Source organism: Vigna unguiculata, chromosome 7 (assembly GCF_037176805.1).
Source record: "Vigna unguiculata cultivar grain cowpea cultivar isolate G323 ecotype 2 chromosome 7, ASM3717680v1, whole genome shotgun sequence".
Taxonomy (NCBI): Eukaryota; Viridiplantae; Streptophyta; class Magnoliopsida; order Fabales; family Fabaceae; genus Vigna; species Vigna unguiculata.
The window spans coordinates 44,150,270-44,171,101 of record NC_140798.1 but is presented as its reverse complement, the minus strand read 5'-3'; the positions used below and the strand labels follow the sequence as shown (position 1 = coordinate 44,171,101).

The 20,832-nt window shown below is 27.8% G+C and overlaps 2 protein-coding genes and 1 long non-coding RNA gene across 7 annotated transcripts; 1 reads left to right on the top strand and 2 right to left on the bottom strand.

Annotated features, from left to right (window-relative positions):
- Window positions 1-253: 253 nt before the first annotated feature.
- Window positions 254-10,777, bottom strand: LOC114191843 (cysteine-rich receptor-like protein kinase 10). Of its 5 annotated transcripts, none has more exons than XM_028081267.2 (7): window positions 9,938-10,777; window positions 2,561-2,701; window positions 2,340-2,461; window positions 2,039-2,249; window positions 1,564-1,801; window positions 1,294-1,444; window positions 254-1,154 (listed from the first exon to the last, which is right to left on the bottom strand). In XM_028081267.2, exons 1-7 carry the CDS (start codon window positions 10,746-10,748, stop codon window positions 819-821), a joined length of 2,010 nt encoding a protein of 669 aa, XP_027937068.1. In that variant the 5' UTR covers window positions 10,749-10,777; the 3' UTR covers window positions 254-818. The 5 variants fall into 5 exon arrangements, with proteins under 5 accessions (XP_027937068.1, XP_027937067.1, XP_085532328.1 ...); XM_028081266.2 differs by lacking the exon at window positions 9,938-10,777 and adding an exon at window positions 2,771-3,720; XM_085676202.1 differs by lacking the exon at window positions 9,938-10,777 and adding an exon at window positions 2,876-3,720.
- LOC114191844 (antimicrobial ginkbilobin-2-like protein) lies at window positions 5,636-7,116 on the bottom strand. Its single transcript, XM_028081268.2, has 3 exons — window positions 6,169-7,116; window positions 5,959-6,089; window positions 5,636-5,856 (listed from the first exon to the last, which is right to left on the bottom strand). Exons 1-3 carry the CDS (start codon window positions 6,953-6,955, stop codon window positions 5,839-5,841), a joined length of 936 nt encoding a protein of 311 aa, XP_027937069.1. The 5' UTR covers window positions 6,956-7,116; the 3' UTR covers window positions 5,636-5,838.
- A 2,310-nt stretch (window positions 10,778-13,087) lies between the features above and the next one.
- Window positions 13,088-15,629, top strand: LOC114191848 (uncharacterized). The gene is made up of 3 exons (XR_003606025.2): window positions 13,088-13,221; window positions 13,526-13,586; window positions 14,845-15,629. It is a non-coding gene; the product is annotated as an uncharacterized LOC114191848 (long non-coding RNA).
- The last annotated feature ends 5,203 nt before the right edge of the window (window positions 15,630-20,832 follow it).

The following is a 20,832-nucleotide window of genomic DNA, read 5'->3' as shown; positions in this document are numbered from 1 at the left end:
ATGAAATAAAATTTATAAAAAATTGTAATTAATATGATGTGATTAGTTTAATATATTTGTTTCAATATATATATATATATATATATATATATATATATATATATATATATATATATATATATATATTATTATTATTACTTTCTTTGCAAATTTTTGTACTTTGCAGGGGAAAGTTTAACATCCATTTACTTTGTTTTTCGTGATTTTGATCTCGTTTTTTACATTCAGTGTTTTCGGTCTTCATAAGTGCATCTTAAAATCCAAACGGAACGTGATAGAGACATTCTTTCAATAAATAGTTGATTCAAACTCGTACTACACTGAAATGTATCCTAAAAAATGAACAGTGAGTCCTGAATATTCAAACTTCTAGTATGCCCCACCATTAGAATGGGCAACCTCACTTTCCTTGCACAAAGCACGGCTCTTTGAAAGACAGGGGCAACAGTCAAAACTATATATAGGTTCATATTCTGGAACTATAGCATGCATAAATTCTCAGTCCAGACACAGTTTACGTCACAATCATAATTTGAAGTGATCTGTTGCAGTATTGGAGAACTAGATACTTGCATTTGGAAGCACTTCCTTTAACCAGTATAATGCGGCAAGAAACAAGAATCCATCTGGGAATTAACCTTGTGCTTCAAAAACAAGATTGGTCTACATCTTCATCCAGCATGAAGTATATTAGACAGAACCTTTTGAGCCATTTAGGTTTACTATGTATATCCTAGGTACGTTTGAAAGTAACACCATAGTTTGAAAAGACTTGTTGGTACACTGGATTGATTGTAGAAAACATGAAACACAATCCTTTAGCGAGGGTATAATTCCGTAATGGATACTTCATTCACAGACCATGGAATTGAACTGGTGGTAGACTGGTTGGTGGTGGACTGATCAGAGTCAGGCCCTCCGTTAGGACTTCTAGCACGTAGGAAAGATGCTGGTTGTCGGGGCACTGACATGGTAACTGAATAACTGTTCAGCATAAGTGCAATGGTGGCCATTGATGGTCTGTGAGATGGACTCTCCTGTACACACAATAAACCAACATGGATGCATCTATTTACTTCATTTCTTGAATAAGAACCTCGCAGAGTTGGATCCACAAACTCCATAGGTGTTTGTTCCGTCCAATGCTTCCAAGCCTGTAGTAGTTTAATGTTAGTATTTAAACTAGGAATGTCTCATTTCCTCACCCACTGAAATAGTGTGTAACTGAGCATTGAAGCTATAAGTTTGGTACCGGAAGAGTGGAAGAAAAAAAGTACTATTATTTATACTCACAAGACTTAAGAGGTCATCGGCGTGTTTCGATTGATATAAATCAGTATTCTTCTTGCCACTCACAATCTCCAAAACTAAGATACCGAAACTGAACACATCTGATTTCACCGAAAATTGTCCACGCATTGCGTATTCCGGAGGCATGTAGCCACTGAAAAAGCAACAATATAGTCCCCTTGATTGGAAATGAACAATAAACTTTTTGGAAAGGAAATACTTTTTTTTCCTGCTAAAACATAAGACAAGATGAAACATAGACATTAGACTTACAATGTCCCAACAATTCTTCCTGTATTTACTTGAGTCTGATCTGCCTGAAAAATTTTTGCCAAACCAAAATCTGAAATCTTTGGATTCATATTTTCATCCAGTAAAACATTACTGGCTTTTAGATCGCGGTGTATAATTCTAAGCTGGGAATCTTCGTGTAAATAAAGAATTCCTCTGGCAATGCCAACTATAATCTTGTAGCGTTTTGACCAATCTAACTCTCTTTGCTTGACAGGGTCTACAATGTTTGCAAAAATGAAATAACTATATTATCAATAGGAAAGTTACTAAAATTTCCGACAATACAACTATTAACTCCCTTCAACATGACTGCTGTTTAATAAGGATAAAGGTATCATCATGTGAATACAATGAAATGATTCTGCTTGTGAGGTATCATATCAGTCTATTTATCGAAATCAATCACTACACTTATTGAGACATCAGGTAACAAAGGAGTAGAAAAAGTACATACCAAATAGAAAGTGATCAAGGCTTTTGTTTGGTATGTATTCATAGATAAGGATTTTCTCCTGCCCCTCCAAGCAAAATCCTAAAAGTCTCACTAAATTTCTATGCTGAAGTTTGGCTACAAGGGAAGCTTCGTTCCTGAACTCTATTGCACCCTGCAAGGAGGTTGCTGACAACCTCTTCACAGCTATCTCATGTCCGTTAGGGAGGACACCCTAAAAACAATCATTGGAATAGACCAATTAATCACTTTATCATAAAATGAATTATGTGTTATCTGAATTTAGCACAAACATGTTTCATACCTTATAAACCACCCCAAATCCGCCATGGCCAATCTTGTTCTCATCCGAGAATCTGTTTGTGACAGCTTCAACTGTAGCCAAGTCAAATTGCAGGAACTCCACATCAGTAAGATCATCCACAACTACACAGCAAACAAAGACAGAAATAATCAGCAACCAAATTAAAGTCAAGAGAAACAAACTATACAATACAATCACCTTGACCGAGAAAGAGAGATTACTTGAATCCTGGCCCAAAGAATTAATGTATCTTTGGCTTGCCCTCTTACGTAGGAAGCAGACGCCAACAATGAAAAGTACAGCCGCAACAACAATTGGGACAACAATCGCCACAATTACAATTACAGAAATTCTGCTTCTCCCTGCACAGGTTCATCGCTTTCTAAGACAGCCCAGCAACAAAAAATTAATCAAGGAACTGTATTTGATACCTGAAGATGGAGAGAAAAACTGTGGTTGTGTGGAGACAGAGGAAACATTGTAAAACGGGTACAATTCATATCTAACATTACAACCCGGAAGCAGAGACTGTGCACCTTGTTTGCCGTCACAGCAATTAGGAATGGCACTGATGGCGCTTTCGAAGCACATGGTGCATAAAGAAGTGGACAAATCGGGCGTGCATTGGACCAGTGTGTAGAGCTTCATTGAGCTCGTGACATTCGCTTCTTTTGTAGCAAAATTTTTCCCCGAATTGAGGGCTTCTTGTTTCGCATCATTCAACGTGGAGACAAGAATTTTGTTGAACTGTGAGTGGTCCGACTCAGGGACGCTTTGCACATTGAACAAGTTAAACCGAGGGACTACGTCGTTGAGGCGGGAGTTGTTGGAGTAGCGCAGCATGCACTCGTCGTACCAGATAATGGACTCTGTCTGGTTGGTGCAGAACTGTGTGATCTTTTTTGTAGCGGCGGCGACGCAGTCGTGACACCCGGAGGGGGTGACATCGCCGCGGCAGAGGAAGAGTCCCTTGACCTCTCCGGGGGCTCCGAGAGAGATGGTGGTGCGGTAGAAACCGTCGTGGAGGGTGGCGTTGGAGACGAGGGATGAGAGAAGGAGGTTCAAGTTGGTTTGAAATGTTGTGTTGGGTAGGTAAAAGGATTCATCTGTGCAGGCATGGATGGTATATGTCGGTGCAGCTTCACTTGCACAGATTAGGAACAGAAACAGGGAGAGAATTATAAGCAAGTGGGTTGAAGAGGATTTCAAGATGCACATCTCGGAGAGAATCAGTGAGGTAAGCAATAACTAACTGTTTTTTTCTTTTCTATGGAAATAGATTCTGTTGTTGCGTTTAATCTTTCAACATGTTTGATAGATGACGAAGGTGTGTTTACTGAGGAGACGCGAGTCTTCACGTCAAAAGGGAACCACCACCACAAATGCTTGCTTGCGACAAGTCAATGTGTTTTAATCTGAAACTTCTTCTGTTCAGTCTTAAAATAATTGATTTTTTTAACATTTGAAAACAACTTTAATTTGAGGTGTTATTTTTTAAATTGTTTTTTAATTTTTAATTTTTTTATTTTTAAATCAATTAAAAAACAATACCTCAAGTTAAAAAGAAAATTATCAAAATTTGATTATTAATATATAATTATTTTAACAAAAATAATAACAATAAAAATGATATATTGGAACAAATTTTTTACGTCCTAAGTATATGTGCCACTAATACTTTATTTTCTTATTTTTGTCAAAACTTATATTATGATTTTCATTTTTCTACTCCTTTTATTTTTTTGATATAATTTAATATAGATTATTGATTTTTGAATTATTAATGGTTGATAAAAAAAATTTAACAAAGTTTTAACAAATTTTCTTATTTAGGTAAAAAAATAATTTTATTATTTTATTTTAGTTAAAAAAATAAAAATTTAATTTTGTTAATACCATTCTCAACATTATTCATCTCTTTTATAATATCTAATGTTGGTTTTGTTTAGATGGTAGAAGGAACAGATACCACGAATATGCATTATTGAAGTGGAGAGTAGTTTGTTGGTCTTCAAAAATTGATTATTCACCTCTTCAATCCGTGTTCAACCTATGTTGTTCTTATTGAACCCCTTTTTATCTAAAAAAAATCCTTGTGTTGACAAAATATATTTTCCTTTTTTAAAAAATTGTGAAAGCTCAACAAATAATTAAATTGGCAACTGTGTTTTTAAACTTGTCCAGCATAATGAATTTAGATTTGCCTTTACAGTATATTTTATTATTTAATTATTATCATTTCACCAATTTTATTTGCACTATTTCCCACTTTTTATTATAAATTTTGTAATATTTACATATCTTATCGGTCTATTAAATTTATAACAGAGTGATGGCATTTAAAAAAATAAAAAATAAAAGTATAAATTACACCTTTTGAAAGAAAATTAATTAGTTATTAAATGTCTAAAAGTAAAAATTATTTATATTTCATTATGTTCACATTTTGATTCTTAATTTTATCATTTAATAAATAATTAGTTTTTTAATTAAAAATGACTATTTTATATTTTTGTTATTTAATAATATTTTTGTTAAATTTAACTGTTTGATTTATCTAATTTTTTTTAAACTAAAATAAATAGTTTTAATAAAAAAAGTATCTACAAAAATAAAAAAAAATATTTATATTTTTTAAAATTCAAAAAAAAACGAATCACTAATAATAATAACAATAAATAATTAATAATTGCAAATAAATCTTGAAATTTTAAATAATGATTAATCAATTTAGTTACTGTATCTTTAAAAGTAAAAATGCATCTCTAAATAATTCGCGGTAAAATGTATAACTAATTTTTTAGTATATAATTTGCTGTTGAATAATAAATCAAATTATATATATTTTATGAATCAAGAAAAAAACAAATTTTTATGCAGATTACATAAGTGAATTACAAAAGTTCTGAGTTTGATTTTTATAGCAAGTCTTAATGTTGTGATTATGTTTTCCATATTCATTATATGTTCTTTTTTTTTTATGATTTATGAAGTATATTTCAAGTTCACCCCTTAAATATATCAGTTTGAACCGTTTTTATTTCTATTTTTTTTCTTTGTTTTGTGTGTGATATATCTGAATTTATAAGAATCCAACATGGTTATTTACCTATTTATTCCTATACGGAATGCATATTCTCATTTTATAATTGCAAATTTCAGATGAACACATTGATTATTAATGAATTCTTCACCAACATTTGAAGAATTTAATGGCCCATTTCTTAATGGGTAGTGAATTTTATATCAAAAAAAAAAATATATATATATATATATATAATAAAAACTCACCAAGATAAATAAAAATAAAAATTGATGATTACTAATACAACTTCCTAACCACTGCACTATCTATCCGATATCAATAATCAAGGTTGTTTTGCATTACGTCCTTCCTAATTAAGCACATAAAATTCAAATATTCAGCATTAACAATATTGCATTCCCATTACTATCTCTTGTCTCCAACCTTTGCTATTCTTTGCAGCATCAGTCTCATCTACACCTCAGAATAATTCTGTTTTTCAACCCCAAAATCAAACAGTCAGCAACATCGACCACAACACGAAACTATCAAACAATTACTTAAATTGGAATCCAAGAATTCAAGTTTTGTTACCGTTTGCTTCCACAATTGTATCACACTCTTTGCTTGCTTTCTCATGACAGTACATATCCCAAAAGCGAAAAGCACCATCGCAGCAACAACAGGGATAACAAATGTAAGAATCACTTCAACACCACTCCGTCCTGGGCAAACGTCAATACAATTCAATCACTCACTCCTCAAAATCAAATAAGCACAATTTACTACTTACTAACTCTGTACCTGAAGGACGAGGTTTCACAATCGGTGGGGTCAATGTGTTGTTATTGCTGCTGTAAAATGGATACACTTCATATCTGATATTGCATCCAGGAAGCAACACTCTTGCCCCTCGTTTCCCATCACAGCAATTCGGAACAGACGCAATGGCGCTGCTAAAACACATCCTGCAATCGAACAATGACAAATCTGGCGTGCACTGCACTAACCCATAAAGGGTCACCGAACGCGTGAGGTTCACTTCCCCTGTCGCAAATTTCTTATTTTCCGAATTCTTAGCTTTCGTTGCCAGGGAATTCAGCAATCCCGCAAGCAGCTCGTTGAATCGGTCAAGGTTAATGCCAGTCACGTTTTTGGAATCAGACATGTCCACTCCGGGTACGATGTTGTTGAGGTATTGGTTGGAGTAGCGTACCATGCACACGTCGTACCAGATTATGGCCTCCTTATCAACCGGGCACCGGCGCTTTAGGTCCGCTGCTGCAGCGGTGACGCAGTCGTGGCAGGCGGCGGCGAGGGTGTCGCCGCGGCAGAGGAAGAGGCCCTTGACGGAGTTGGGGGTTTCGGTGGCAATTGTTGTTTTGTAGAATTGGGTGGCTTCGGTGGCCTTGGAAGAAAGGGAAGAGAGGAGGAGGTTGAGGTTGGTTTGGAATGTGGTGTTTGGTTGGTTTGTGGTAGAGTGTGTGCAGACATGGGAACTGTATATTGGCGTTGCTTTGGTTGAAAAGAAGAAGGAACTGAAGAGGAAGAAGAAAACTGAGGGAATTGCTGAGTAGTTGGAATGAGGCATGTTGGTGATGTTGGTTTAGAGAAGGATTTGCAGTTCGTGAATTATTGTTTTTCCTATGTTTATGTTTGTAATAGTTTGTTTGAGAACCTAGTGCTTCTGGATCAGGGTAAACAGTGACGTCAGTACATACATAGAGGGAAGGGGTTTGAATAGTAAAATGAAAAAGAATTTCTACGTTCACAAACACACGAAAAAATAAAAGAAAAAAAGAAGCAAAGTCTGTGTCCAATCATTTTAAGCATAGGTGGTGGAAATAATTTGGTGTGAGGACAAATGAGGGTTCGGTTTCGTTGGCCATGATGACGAAAAAGAAAGGATCAATTGTTGAGAAAGATGGCAAACGAGAAGACTTAGATGTGAGCTGAAGTCAAAGACCATTAAATATCTTAAAAATAATTTAATTAGCCACGGATTGGCATGTTTCCACAAGTTTCTTCTAAACTTTTTTGTGAAAGGGAGAAATAAAAACCAAAAACTCGTATGGAATCAGCATATATATTAATTACTTTAAAAAAGTAATTATTTTTTTTATTTTTATATTTTATATGTAAGTTTTAATTTATACAAAGAGTTTAAAAAAAATAATTACCAGAAACTCGTATATAAATATACCCAAGTAAAATTAGGTTACAAATAATTCGATTTTTATGACCTATGTCCTTGTGTTCTGGATCGCGTTATCTTTGAAGTAGGAGTAGAGAACAGTCAAATGACAAACGCCTCTACACATTTTTTTTTTTCTCACATGGATAAGAATTTATGGTTTTATTTTCTAAAAACATTTATCCAAAAATAACTTATTTTCATTTTTTGTATGAGAAATTTAAGTATGGAATCTAATATTGTCCTCTAGTAATTACGTTGTCTTGAAAAATTTTAATAATAAATTTATTAATAGAAAGAACACATATTTTATTAAATTTGTCACCAAATAATTTTTTTTTTCTTGAAATGCTTAACTTTTTAATGTGAGAAATATCTTTAAACATTAGTTATGTTTGGGAGGCAGTGTACTGATAATACTTTATACTTATTTGGCGTGTTTTTATTTAAATGAAAAGAAACAAATAAAAATAAGAAAAATATTTCAATCTTTATGAACATTGGCCAAAATAGTATGCCCGCTACCTTTCAGAAGTTTATTAAGTTGCTAATGAATAATACAACCAATCTTTATTAAACCTGCATAAATTACATCTTTTAAATAATTTTTTGTGTTAAAGGTGTGTTCTTTTTTATAGATCGATTTAGAGGAGGGAAAAAGGAAAAAATTGGGATAATTTGAGAATGAAATTAATATTGTTTCTTTTAAGAGATTTGAATCTGATTTTTGAATAGATTAAGAAGTGAAGTCAGTGAAAATTTATAAGTGATTTGATTGAAGTGATAGATAAAAAAATTTAATAAATAAAAAATAAAAAATATTAAATTGTTCTTGATGTTAAAAATATGAAATGAATTTTAGATGAGTTAATTTCTTTTAACATTATTATTCATTAATTTTGAAAAAAAAATATTTATTTTTAAATAATCCCTTATTTTTTGAAAAAGAAATATTTAGATATTAATGATTATTGTGAAGAAAAAAAGCTACTTTTTTATGATATAATTAATATTTAATTCGAAAACATTTTTTATCTTTTAAAATTAGGATAGTGAGAAATACATTTTACAAATAGAGTATGTGTCTAAATATTGATCATAGAAATTAGAAAAAAAAAATAGTGCATATTTGTATAATGAACATACTTAAGCTCTGAAGGAAAAATGTAAACCATAGAATAGTAAAGAGTGGTAGTGTCCATGATAGACAAATAATTTTAAATGAGAATGTTTTTGTAAAAATAAATCTTTACCCCAAATCTCTTTGCATGAGGGAATATGGCATGAAGGATGAATCCTGCATTTTCACTCTCTCCTTCACCTGTAAATCAATTAAAAAAAAACAAAAAAAAAAAATCCTTTAAATTGGCATATGCTCTTCCTTTCACATAGTTTAACAAACAAAATTTAACAAACTTTGATAAACTACTTCTTTAAATAAAAAATGTATTACTTTATTACTTCATTTTAGTTAAAAAATAAAAAATTAATCTATTGAATTTTATTTATGAAAATTTTATCAAATTTGTAAAAAAAACAATAATTTGTTAAAAGATAATTTTCCATCCATTTAAAACAACATGGCCTTAAAAAAATCAACTAACAAGATATGCAAAATAACGCCCCTTTACATTTAGTCTGATTTTATTTTATTTTCAATTTTAAACAAATATTACTAGGCTTCATCAAATTTTAAATATTTTACTTCATAAATTTGATTACTTTTAATTGAATTTCTCTTAAAAAAAGTTGTTATATTTGAGTGTTCTAAATATTATTTTCTAGTTATCAAACTATCCCATACCAAAATGATCCTATAAATTATATGACAAAGAAGAAAATAGTTGCCAAATTACCCCTAATTCAGTAGGATAACAAGATCGAGTACTCTCTACAATATGATTAATTGTTTTCAAGTTACATCAGAATGAGAAACTCTTTTTGTTAAGGCATCTCTGTATAATTAGAAGCAATAGTCTTGCTCTGTCCAGAGCTTATTGAAGTATAAATGTCTGCAGCGATTCTTGGTTTCAAGACTTTTTGTTTGCGTATCTGCAGAAACTTGAAACGATTCTTCTTCCCTGCTCTTTCCACTTAAGAACCAAATACCCACCACAGCCAAGTCACACTAATTGAAACAAAAGTTGCAGTTGCTATCTCTGATGAGACGCCTCTTTTTCCTGCTTCACCTAAAGACAGAAAAACAGATCATTAAGTTCAGTTAATTGTAACGTTAATACATGAGTCCGTAATCTACCACATTACTTGTGTTTTTTTTCCTTGTTAACCTAATCTGACCTAAATCATTTATTCGCATGTTGTTCTAGTTTCAATTCATAACTCTAAAACACTTTAAAGAACTGTAATATGTAGCAATACCTTTTTTGATGGTAGAAGTTGTTGGACTAACATTTGCTTCAGGTGGCGGAGAATCCATTCTGTAGAAAGGATAGAGCTCATACCTAAAGTTACAACTTGGATACAAAACTCTTCCTCCTTGGCTTCCAGGACAACACCATGAAAGATCCCCTATCACATCACTGAGACACTTTCTGCAATCTTGGGGTGACAAATCCGGTGTGCACTGAGTCAGACAATAGAGGGTCTGAAACCCAGAGATCTTAGCTTGTTTTGTGGCGTATAACTTAGCACCGTTAGAAGAATTCGCTGCCTCGTCTGCGGTTTCATTCAAGGTGGTGTACAACAAGCGCAAGAAGCTTTTTGTGTCGGAAATGTTGGCGGTGTTCCGCAGACGCATTCTGGGTCTCGTCTCCACCGTGGAGAAAAAGTCCCTGTTGGAATATCGAACCAAACATTCGTCGTACCAAATTATAGCGCTTTTTGCAAACTTGCATGTATCTGTGTTTTGATTGCTGAGTCTTTGGGTCGCGTTCAGGACACACTGTTGACAAAGTTGAGGGGGCACGTCGCCGCGGCAGAGGAAGAGACCGTAAACTGTGTCGGAGGGGCTTCCGCCGGATACGGTGGCGTTGCGAAATTCGGTGTTTCGGGTGGAGTTGGATAGAAAAGACAAGAGGGTGCTGAGGTTGACTTGGAAAGTGGTGTTGGAGGTGAAGGTTTCGTTGGTTGTGCAATTTTGGCGAAGGAAAATAGGAACATCTGTTGCGTGGACAGTGGTAAAGATAAGAAATATGAAGAGGAGAGCATGTTTGAAGGAAAGACGGGCCATGTCGTGACGTTGTTACTATTGTATTTAGTTTGGTTGTGTAAAAATGCGAAGTTGGGAGCGCTGGATTGTTGATTCAATCCATACAATTGACCACAAAACACGTGGTGGCATTCTACTTTTCTTGATGCATGTCAAGTCAATGAAGCAAGTCAAGCTACTTAAACAAGATTAAACATTAATATTGTGTTTATTTTAAATATATTATTTTGATTCTCTTCAAATTAAGATATATCACCATTGAGAACAAGTATAGAAATATTTAGTTTGATAAAATTAATTTTGACATAGTTATTTCAAACTATTAATCACAGTTATGATGTACGTTTAAATTAATCCCAAATATAACTTGCATTTAAATCGAAATTAGCATGTCATACTAGAAAAAAATTTGACGCTAAACATGTTTAATTGAGTTTTTTTCACAAGGAGATATAGATAATTTAAAAAAAAAAAAGGTTTTTCCTATCTTAAAATTAATTTATATATTTTAACTTATGAATAAATTATTTTTCATTTTTCATTTTTCATTTTAAATTTTTTATAAAAATTTCGATAAAAAATTTAAACATAAACAAATACAAGTAATATAATATAAATAATTTTATAATTAAAAGAATAAATGAATGAATTATTTTTCATCAATTAACCAATTAATCAAATATATATATATATATATATATATATATATATATATATATATATATATATATATATAACACTCTCCAATTTAAAATAGATAAATTTGGATTCTTAAAAGACGATGAATGGAATGTTTAACTCATTATAAAGATATGTTATTATAGAAATATGTAGTTAAAAATTTCTTGTAATTTCGAGCAAATAATTTATGTAGACTAATATGAGTTTAATAAATAGAAAGATTTATTATGTTTTGTCTTCTAACGTTAGTTTGAATTTCTTTTCATAATAAGAATATCAACTTCTAATATATAAGGGATGTTAGTCAAGTGTTTTGTTTCTTGTCAAGATAATCTAACTATATCAGATTTGATCTAGTGCTTGTTATGTTATATAGGAAATTAGTGAAGAATGTCTCATACAACCTTTAATAAATTTACAGACAACCTTGAAATACCAACTAGATTAAATGCAGCACAAAGGTGTAACATTAAATGAATATGGAGATCTGAACAACATATTATAGATCTGTTAGAGTATGATGCTTGATTACAAATTTAAATTTATGCTTGATTAAAATCAAAACTTTGGACCTGATGTAACTTTGTAGTCACTCTATATAAGAGTACTTTGATTACTAAACAGGAAAGTTAATTAAATTTTGTTAAGTTTAATCTATGATGTTTACAATAAATAAATGTTTTTGTAATAAGATAACACAACTTAAAAAACTTTATATATATATATATATATAATTCTTTTCTGGTAAAAAAAAAAAGGATACTAGTTATCTATTATTTGATCATGAATTCAATTTCACGGATGATTATTTTTATTATTTTTACTTTTAATAATAATAATGATAGATGGAATTTAGAATATCACTATAAAATGTCAAATTACATAAGAATGTCTAACATGAACATTTAATTAATTTAATTAAAAAAAATCAAATATCATCTTGGAATTTATATTGAAAAGCAATATATTATTATAATTTACTTAAAAAATTATCTTTAAATTAAGTGTATAAAATTTAATTTTTTTATTAAGGAGTTTAGGATATTTGTCAACAAAATTCAGTATTAATGTCTTTTTTTTCTTGAATTTCGAGCTTTTATTTTTAATTATTTATGTTTAAGGCTATAAGTAAATTATTTTAATTAAATCCCATAATTCCTAATTTTTTTTCTATTCTTCAATTTATAGACTCCTTTTAAAATCAAGGGTATTCAATTTCACGTATCTAAATATAATAACTATAATAATAAATGTGGATAATGCTCTAGTTTCTGTTTTTAATTAATATTTAAAAACAAATAAAGACTTTTAGATAATTATTAAGGATAATCTTGAAATTACCTTTTCAGTCTAATTGCATTCCTTGTTATAGAAATTATGAGCGAGGTGGAGGAAATCTCTCCAAGTGCATTTTTGTGTCATATATAATTAGAAATTTGCACACCATTGTGTTGCTGCTTTTTCACGCCTAATTTACTGTTCATGTCTAATCTACTATATATCTAAGAAATTCTTAGTGTAGGTAAATTACTGAAATAGACATTTTAATTTATTGACACGTGGTTGAAATTGAGGGTATTTTTGTCTTTTTGATGTGGTTATCTTTTTTAAATATTGATTGACGTTGTCAGCAGCATCCTTCTTCTCCAAGGCAATCACCTTTCTTCAGGTTAGCTTTTTTTCTTCTTCAATCCTTCTTCTTTCTTCTTCTTCATATCAAGTTAGGTTTTCGTTTTTTTTTTTAATTTCCGGTTTGTTGTTGTTGAACGTTGACAGTAGGGTTTTCTTCTCCCAAGCAATCAACTTCGTCGAGGTAATTTTTTTTTTCTTTCGTTTTCCTTCTTCTTCTTCTTCTATTTTCCTTCTTCTTCTTCTTCTTCTTCTTCTGTTTTCCTTCTTCTTCTTCAATCCTTCTTCTTCCTTCTTCCTCATACCAACTTAAGTTTTTTTTCTATTTATTTTTGTTGATTGACAGAAGTTTTGGTTGGTGTAGGTCATTTTTTCTTCTATTTCTTAATTTATTCTTTTTACTTCTATTTCTTAATTTATTCTTTTTTCTTCAAGGATCTTTTTTCTTTCTTCTTCTTACTCTGTTATTTTTTTTTACTTTGTGAAAGATTTAATTTTTGCAAGGCAATCGGTAGGATCTTCTTCTCCGAGGCAATCAACTTCGTCGAGGTAATTTCTTTTTTTCTTCTTTCGTATTCCTTATTCTTCTTCTTCAATCCTTCTTCTTTCTTCTTCCTCATACCAACTTAAGTTTTTTTTTTGTTCTGTTTGTTGTTGTTGTTGTTGTTGTTCTATTATTTTTTTGTTTACTTCGTGAAAGATTTAATTTTTGCAATGTGTTTCGTTTTGAAGAAAACGCTGATGTTTTTATTTTTAGAAGGTATTTTTTAACAAAATCTTGAACATGTTTTGTTGTTGTTGTATTTATTTTTTTATACTTGATACATCTATTACTGTGGGTTGAAGAAAAGGTTCAACTTTTCGTTTTTAGAAAGTATTTTTGAACAAAAAGAATGAGTGAGGATGATGATGTTATTGTTGGTGGTCTTCTTTTCTTTTCTTTTTTTCGTCTATTTGTGGTTTGTTTTTGAGATTTGTTTGTTGTTCTTCATTGTGTTATTTTTTTTACTTCTTTTGTGGTCCTTCTTCTTTATAAAAGGTTATGTTTTTGTAATTTGTTTTCTGTTAAATATGTTGTAGCAGTGGGTTAGTATTTATTGAAAGCTATGTTCATATTTCTCTGTTATTTTTTATGGTGTTATTTATTTTTCTTTTAATTCTTATGTGTTCCTTCTTCTTTTTATCATGAAAGGTTTAATTTTTTTGTGGTTTTTTGTGATGAAGATGGTGTCCTCTGGATTAGTACGTTTTAATAGTTGGTTAAAGTCAGTAGCTTGAGTTTTCTTTCTCCTCCTTCATGGTCTTCTTCTACTTTTGTTTTCTACTTTTTCTACTTCTTCTTTTTTCATTGTTTTGAAGAAAAGCTTGAACCTTTTGTTTTTTCATTGTTTTGAAGAAAAACTTAAACCTTTTGTTTTCATGAAGTATATTTACTATTTTTTGTTTTTAATATCATTATTGTGTGTTTAGTTGCTTTTTTGATGTCTATGGTTGTAGATTGAATAAAGGGTAAGATTTTTTGTAATGTGTACGGTTGTGGATTGAAGAAAAAGTATGACTGAAATGAAGATGTCTATGTTTCTGTCTTGATTTTTGTACATGTTTTTCTTGATGGTGTTGTTCTCTATGCTTCATGTCTCCCAATTCTGTCCTTACCATTTTACAATTTTACAGCTATATCATATCTTGGTTTGGGTTTTATGTATTTTGCTTTCAAATGTTTGATCTTTGCAGAAAACCTTTTTTTTATGTCTCTTCAAGAAAAGGCGTTTCATTTATCTGTGTGCTTATTTTTCTTTTTCTGTAGCCATTTGAAATGCCGGGGAGATGGTGTTTGTTGTTAAAATAACACATAGAAGGTACATGTTACGATTTATTGTTTCATTTGATGAATGTACTTTTCTTTCTATTTATTTAATTTATTAACTTTTTAGTTGCTTCTTGGTTGTTCTTCTTTTCTTCTTTCTGTTTGATGGCTTTCATGCACGGGAAGTGTAAAACCTCTTTGGGAGATGGTTTTTGAATATTTCTGGCATGTGTTTAGGTGACGAAATTTTATTGTGTATTTTTCAGGATTTTTCATGTTTTGCAGCTTCTTGGACTGATATCATTTGTTGACGTTGTCTGCAGATTAAATCTTGATGAAATAATTGTGGGTGAGGCTGATATTGTTGATTGTGGCCAACATGATTTTGATCACTACAACAATTATCATTGTTTCCCACACTAAATCTCAATCCATGTAGTTCAATTTTAATTTTTTTTTTGGCTATCGTGTTACTTTTTTCCTAACCATGGCATTATATGATTTATGGTTTGTAATGCTTCTTTAGTGTTTATAGTCACTTAAGTGTTTGTGTTCATTGGTTGTTGCAACCGATAGTTCTAGGAGTTGAATTTACCTTCGATTGATTGAATTTGGTACCTAAACGGTTAAAGGCAGTTGAAGACATTTTAGATTGTGGTTTGAGTAACAAAGGTGTATGAGATAATGCTATCTTTGATGTTTAGACTTGGTTGATTGTATACTTACATGGTTAGCATTGAATTTTAATTCATCATATGCTAAATAAATGTACCATTAAATTCTTATTTTATTTCTGTTGTAATTATGTTAAACATAATAAATATTTATATTCAAAATCTTTCATATCTTTAAAAACTTTCATATTATACAAGTTATTGTTATTATTATTGTTATATCAATTTTCTTATTGCAAATTAAAAGAAATAGATTCAATTATTGAAAAAAAAAATAAAACCGCTATCTTATATAACTACAAATAAATACAATAAAAATAATACAACAAATTAAAACAAAAGGTCCATTATTATTGTTTACAATGGAATCACAATAGGATTTCAAAAAACATAAAAAAAACTTATCATATATTGTTTACGGGTCATATTGCACCAGATATATACTATTAACTATAACAATAACAAAAAATATACAATTTATTTTAATATAGTATATAACTCTTAATTTTATTATTATTTATAATAATTGTGCTATTAAATGTAGAGTATATTTATCTTATTAATCGACCCTTCTATAATAAGTAATATTATATTATACAAAGTAAATGATTATTTAATTTAAATAATTATTAAAAATGTATTCTTTTTCAAATCTTTAATTAATTGATATTTCTATAATAAAAAATATTATACATTTTATAATTATACCTAATAATCGTTTTAATAACTGTATAACACATTTCTTTTATTAATGGAATTTTTTATAATAGTTAATCTTATGCTAGGTAAATTATTATTTTTATAACTACTAAATCAATCATAATATCACAGAAATATAATTTAAGCATTCAAAGTAAAATAAGTTTATTATAGTTAATCATAGTGACACTTCATAATAAATAATGTCAAATTTGAATAAAAAGATTTATAATTGATTTGACCATACGTTATCATGAAAATAACTATTTATAATTAATTTCAATTAATTTCACAATACTTTATAATGGAACGAAAAAAAAAAAACTACTTCAATGAAATAACCTATCTACAGTAAACAAATTAACACAAAATATTAGACTATCATTGAACCAAATTAATAGACATACTGAACCAAGTTAATAGACATACTGAGTATAGTATTAGAAAACTGATTTACTAAATCTAAAGGGCCTCCACCAAATCAAACTGCAGAGTATTGAAAAGACACCTAATAAGTATTGTTCGCCGCCAAAATCAAATCCATCTTATTGATTCTGAAAATATAATGATTTGACCACTATTAATAATATATTGGAATAATTAATAGTTAAATGTTGTCAAATAATAACAATTAATCATCAATTATACAATACAAAATAACTAATATATCATTTCATGTTAATTATACGAAATATATTTTTCCTAATATAAACTGATTATTTTCAATTAACACAAATCTACATTAAATATAAAAAATAACTAACAAAAATATATCATGGTAATTATAGAAAAAATATTTTTTCTAATATAAACCGATTATTTTCAATTAACACAAATATATATTTAAATATAAAAAATAACTAACAAATATTATAACAAAAACATATTACAATGTCATATTTACTTAATCACGTTATTGTTATTGATTATATTGAATAATTTAGCTAATATAAATTTATTATTGTCAATAACCCAAATGATTATTTAAATAATATATTTATCACTACATGAATATCCAGATCAATAAGTACACAAGTTAAATTATTATTCTCATAACTGTATAATAGATTTATTAGTTTTATTGAATTTCATATATATTGAATACATTTACAATATATCAATCATAATATTGCAAAAAATAATTTATGCATTTAAAATAACAATATTACAATATCTATTTTGTTATTATTATTTGAATCGATAAATATATTTTATTATAAATTATTACTTTAATTATTACTCAACAAATTTTGAATCAATATGTATTGAATATATTTATTATATTTTATTTACAATGTCAGTTTTAATATTATTTTACAACGTTATTTGTATAGTAAGCATTTTACTGTGTGAATAAGTTATCTTTTCAAGATTTGGCCAAAATTTGTGGTTCAAGGGAGTATTATATGGTAACAAGTAAAATCAGGATATAGAATGTTAACATATCCAGAGTGTTATATGGTAATAGGCTATCTTACTCTTTTATAAAAATTGGGTTTATTGCAAAAATATTGGTCGATTCCACTTTTACTTTTATGATTTCTTGCTGTTCATCTTACCAAAATGATAAAGCTGTATTTAGTTATTTCTATTTTAAATTTGTATCAATTTAACCTTTTGAAAGTGATAATTAATTTATTTTTAAATGGGATTGAGAATATTTCAAGGATTAAAACATTTATTTTTACAATCAATTTATATGCTATTTCTAAATTTTTTTATTAATTGACCAATTAGTTTTATTAAATGTTTTTAATTTTCTAACTACGGATTAATTATTTTTTATTTCATAGGTTTTGAAATCTTTTAAATTTATATATTTATAATTAATAATTACATATTTAATTTATAAAGATTTTTTATCGATTAGTAAATTTCCTTAATTATTTTAAATTTCTTTGATTGTGAATCAAGATTTTGAATTCATACGTTCTTATTTGTTGATTTGTTTAAATATTTTAAATTTCTTTAACGATATTCAAAAACTATTTGTAGAATTATATTTTGTCAATATATTTAATTATATGTGCATTATCTTTCTTAATTTACAATATATTTATTATTACTATTATTGGTATTATAATTTTATTCAATAATTTTATTTCATTTTAATATTTTTGTTCAATTAATAATGTTATTTTTATTATTATTATTTGTTATTATAAATGTAATGAATATTTTTTAATTTATTTCTTTATTTATTAATACTATTATTTTAATATTTAGTGGAAATTGAATTTGTATTTATTGAAGATCAGAAAGATTTATTATATTTTATTTTTGTACAGTAACATGTTATAAAATATGCTTACATTATACCTCATACGCATTTCATTTTAATATAATTTTATTTAAAAAATTTATCATCAATTTCATGTTTATTTATTTTACATGGGACTATATTACACCTATAAGCTTTACTTTAACAACATATGCATTTCAAAAACTATTTGTAGAATTATATTTTGTCAATATATTTAATTATGTTTACATTGTTTTTCTTAATTTGCAATATATTTAACATTATTATTATTGATATTATAATTTTATTTCATTTTAATATTTTTGTTCAATTATTAATGTTATTTGTATTATTATTATTTGTTATTATAATTATGATGAAATGTTCAACTTTTTTTAATTTATTTCTTTATTTATTAAACTATTGTTTTAATACTCAATGGAGGTTGATTCTGTATTTATTGAAGATTGGAAAGATTTATTATATTTTATTTTTGTTTTGGATCATATTATACAATATGTCTACATTTTACTTTAGCAGCTACATGTGCATATACATTTCATTTTAATATAATTCTATTTAAAAAATTTATTATCAATTTCACATTATATTTATTTTATATAGGACCATATTACATATTATGCCTAAATTTTATTTTAACAATAACACGTGCATATGCATTTCATTCTAATGTAATATACATGTGTTTGTATCTACACGTATTTCGATGTTAACATCAAATTCATGTTATTTTTTTTATTTGACCATATTACATAATATGACAACATTTTATTTTAGTAGCAACCTGTGCATACGTATTTAATTTAAATATAACATTCAAGGGTTTTTATGTACATCTATGTTTCTATTTTAAAATTTTATCATCAATTTCACCATGTATTTATTTTATATAGGACCATATTACACATTATGCCTAAATATTACTTTAACAACAACTCATGCATATGCATTTCCTTTTAATGTAATATAAATGTGTTTGTTTCTACATTTGTTTCTATTTAAATATGTTAATATCAATTTCATATTATATTTATTTTCTATGGGACTATATTACATTTTACTTTAGCAACGCCCCGTGTATACTCATTTTATTTTAATATAATATACAAATGTTTATATCTACATGTGTTTCTATTTAAAAATGTTAATAAAATTTCATGTTGTATTATTTTATATGGGACATTATTACATAATACCCCTACATTTTACTTTAACAAGGACCTATGAATACACATTATATTTTAATATAATATACATATGTTTATATGTGTCTCTATTTAAAAATTTTAACATAAATTTTATCTTATATATATTTTGTACGAGACCATATAACATAATATATCTACATTTTATTCTATTGTAATATACATGTGTTTATATCTACATATATTACTATTTAAAAATTTTAACACTAATTTAACATTATTTCACATTGTATATATTTTGTACATGACCATATAATACCATATGCCTAAATTTTACTTTAATAACGATATGTGCATACATATTTTATTCTAATATATCATACAAAGTATGCATCTTATTTTAATACTAGCGTACACACATGCGCGACACATTTTTTAAATATACATTATATTATATTAGTAGGTGGTAATGTAATATTATTAAGTTAATATATAAAATAAAATTATATTTATTAAAAATAAAGTGAAATATATTAAAAAATATGAGAGAATAATTGTTGATAAATAGAAAAAATAAAAGAGTAGAGATAGACAATTTTATAAAAATGTTTGTAAAAATAACGGTCAATTTTTAAAAATTTAATAAATAATTATATTTTAAAGGGTAAAATTGGTATTTTAAAATGTGGACACAAAAGAGATAATTCTCTTTATATATTGTTATAGATATAACATATAATATATTTTTTTTAAAGTTTTAACATCAATTTTATATTATATTTAATTTATACATGACCATATTACATAATATACTTATATTTTACTTTCACAACTTATTACTATTACAAATTGTTATAATTAAATAAATTAATAATATATTTAAACAATAAAATTAATCATTAAATAATTAAACCAATAACAATAATAATTATTCAAATCACTAATTTATATATATTAACAATAAAATCTGTTATAAATATTAAAAATATAAAAAAAAAACATGACTCAGTTATTTCAAATATATTTTAAATAACTTTGAAATCTAACAAGAAAATCCAAAACAAAAAAAATTAACACCTGTTTTTTATTCTTTAATCTTGACTAAAACTCTAAACTTATTATCACAAACATGTTCTGTAATTAAATTCTTAAAAAACATCATACTGACATTTTTTAATCTAAACAAAATAACAATTTATGTCATCAC

What these genes read in the sequence shown, in the direction of transcription:
- LOC114191843 (XM_085676201.1), bottom strand. Translation starts at nt 3,557, where the DNA reads ATGTGCATCTTGAAATCCTCTTCAACCCACTTGCTTATAATTCTCTCC. An exon ending in GTTTTTCTCTCCATCTTCAG is followed by an intron (nt 2,702 to 2,770) that starts GTATCAAATACA and finishes GAACCTGTGCAG; the next exon opens with GGAGAAGCAGAATTTCTGTA. An exon ending in GATTTGGGGTGGTTTATAAG is followed by an intron (nt 2,250 to 2,339) that starts GTATGAAACATG and finishes GATTGTTTTTAG; the next exon opens with GGTGTCCTCCCTAACGGACA.
- LOC114191844 (XM_028081268.2), bottom strand. Translation starts at nt 6,955, where the DNA reads ATGCCTCATTCCAACTACTCAGCAATTCCCTCAGTTTTCTTCTTCCTC. An exon ending in TGTGAAACCTCGTCCTTCAG is followed by an intron (nt 6,090 to 6,168) that starts GTACAGAGTTAG and finishes ACGTTTGCCCAG; the next exon opens with GACGGAGTGGTGTTGAAGTG.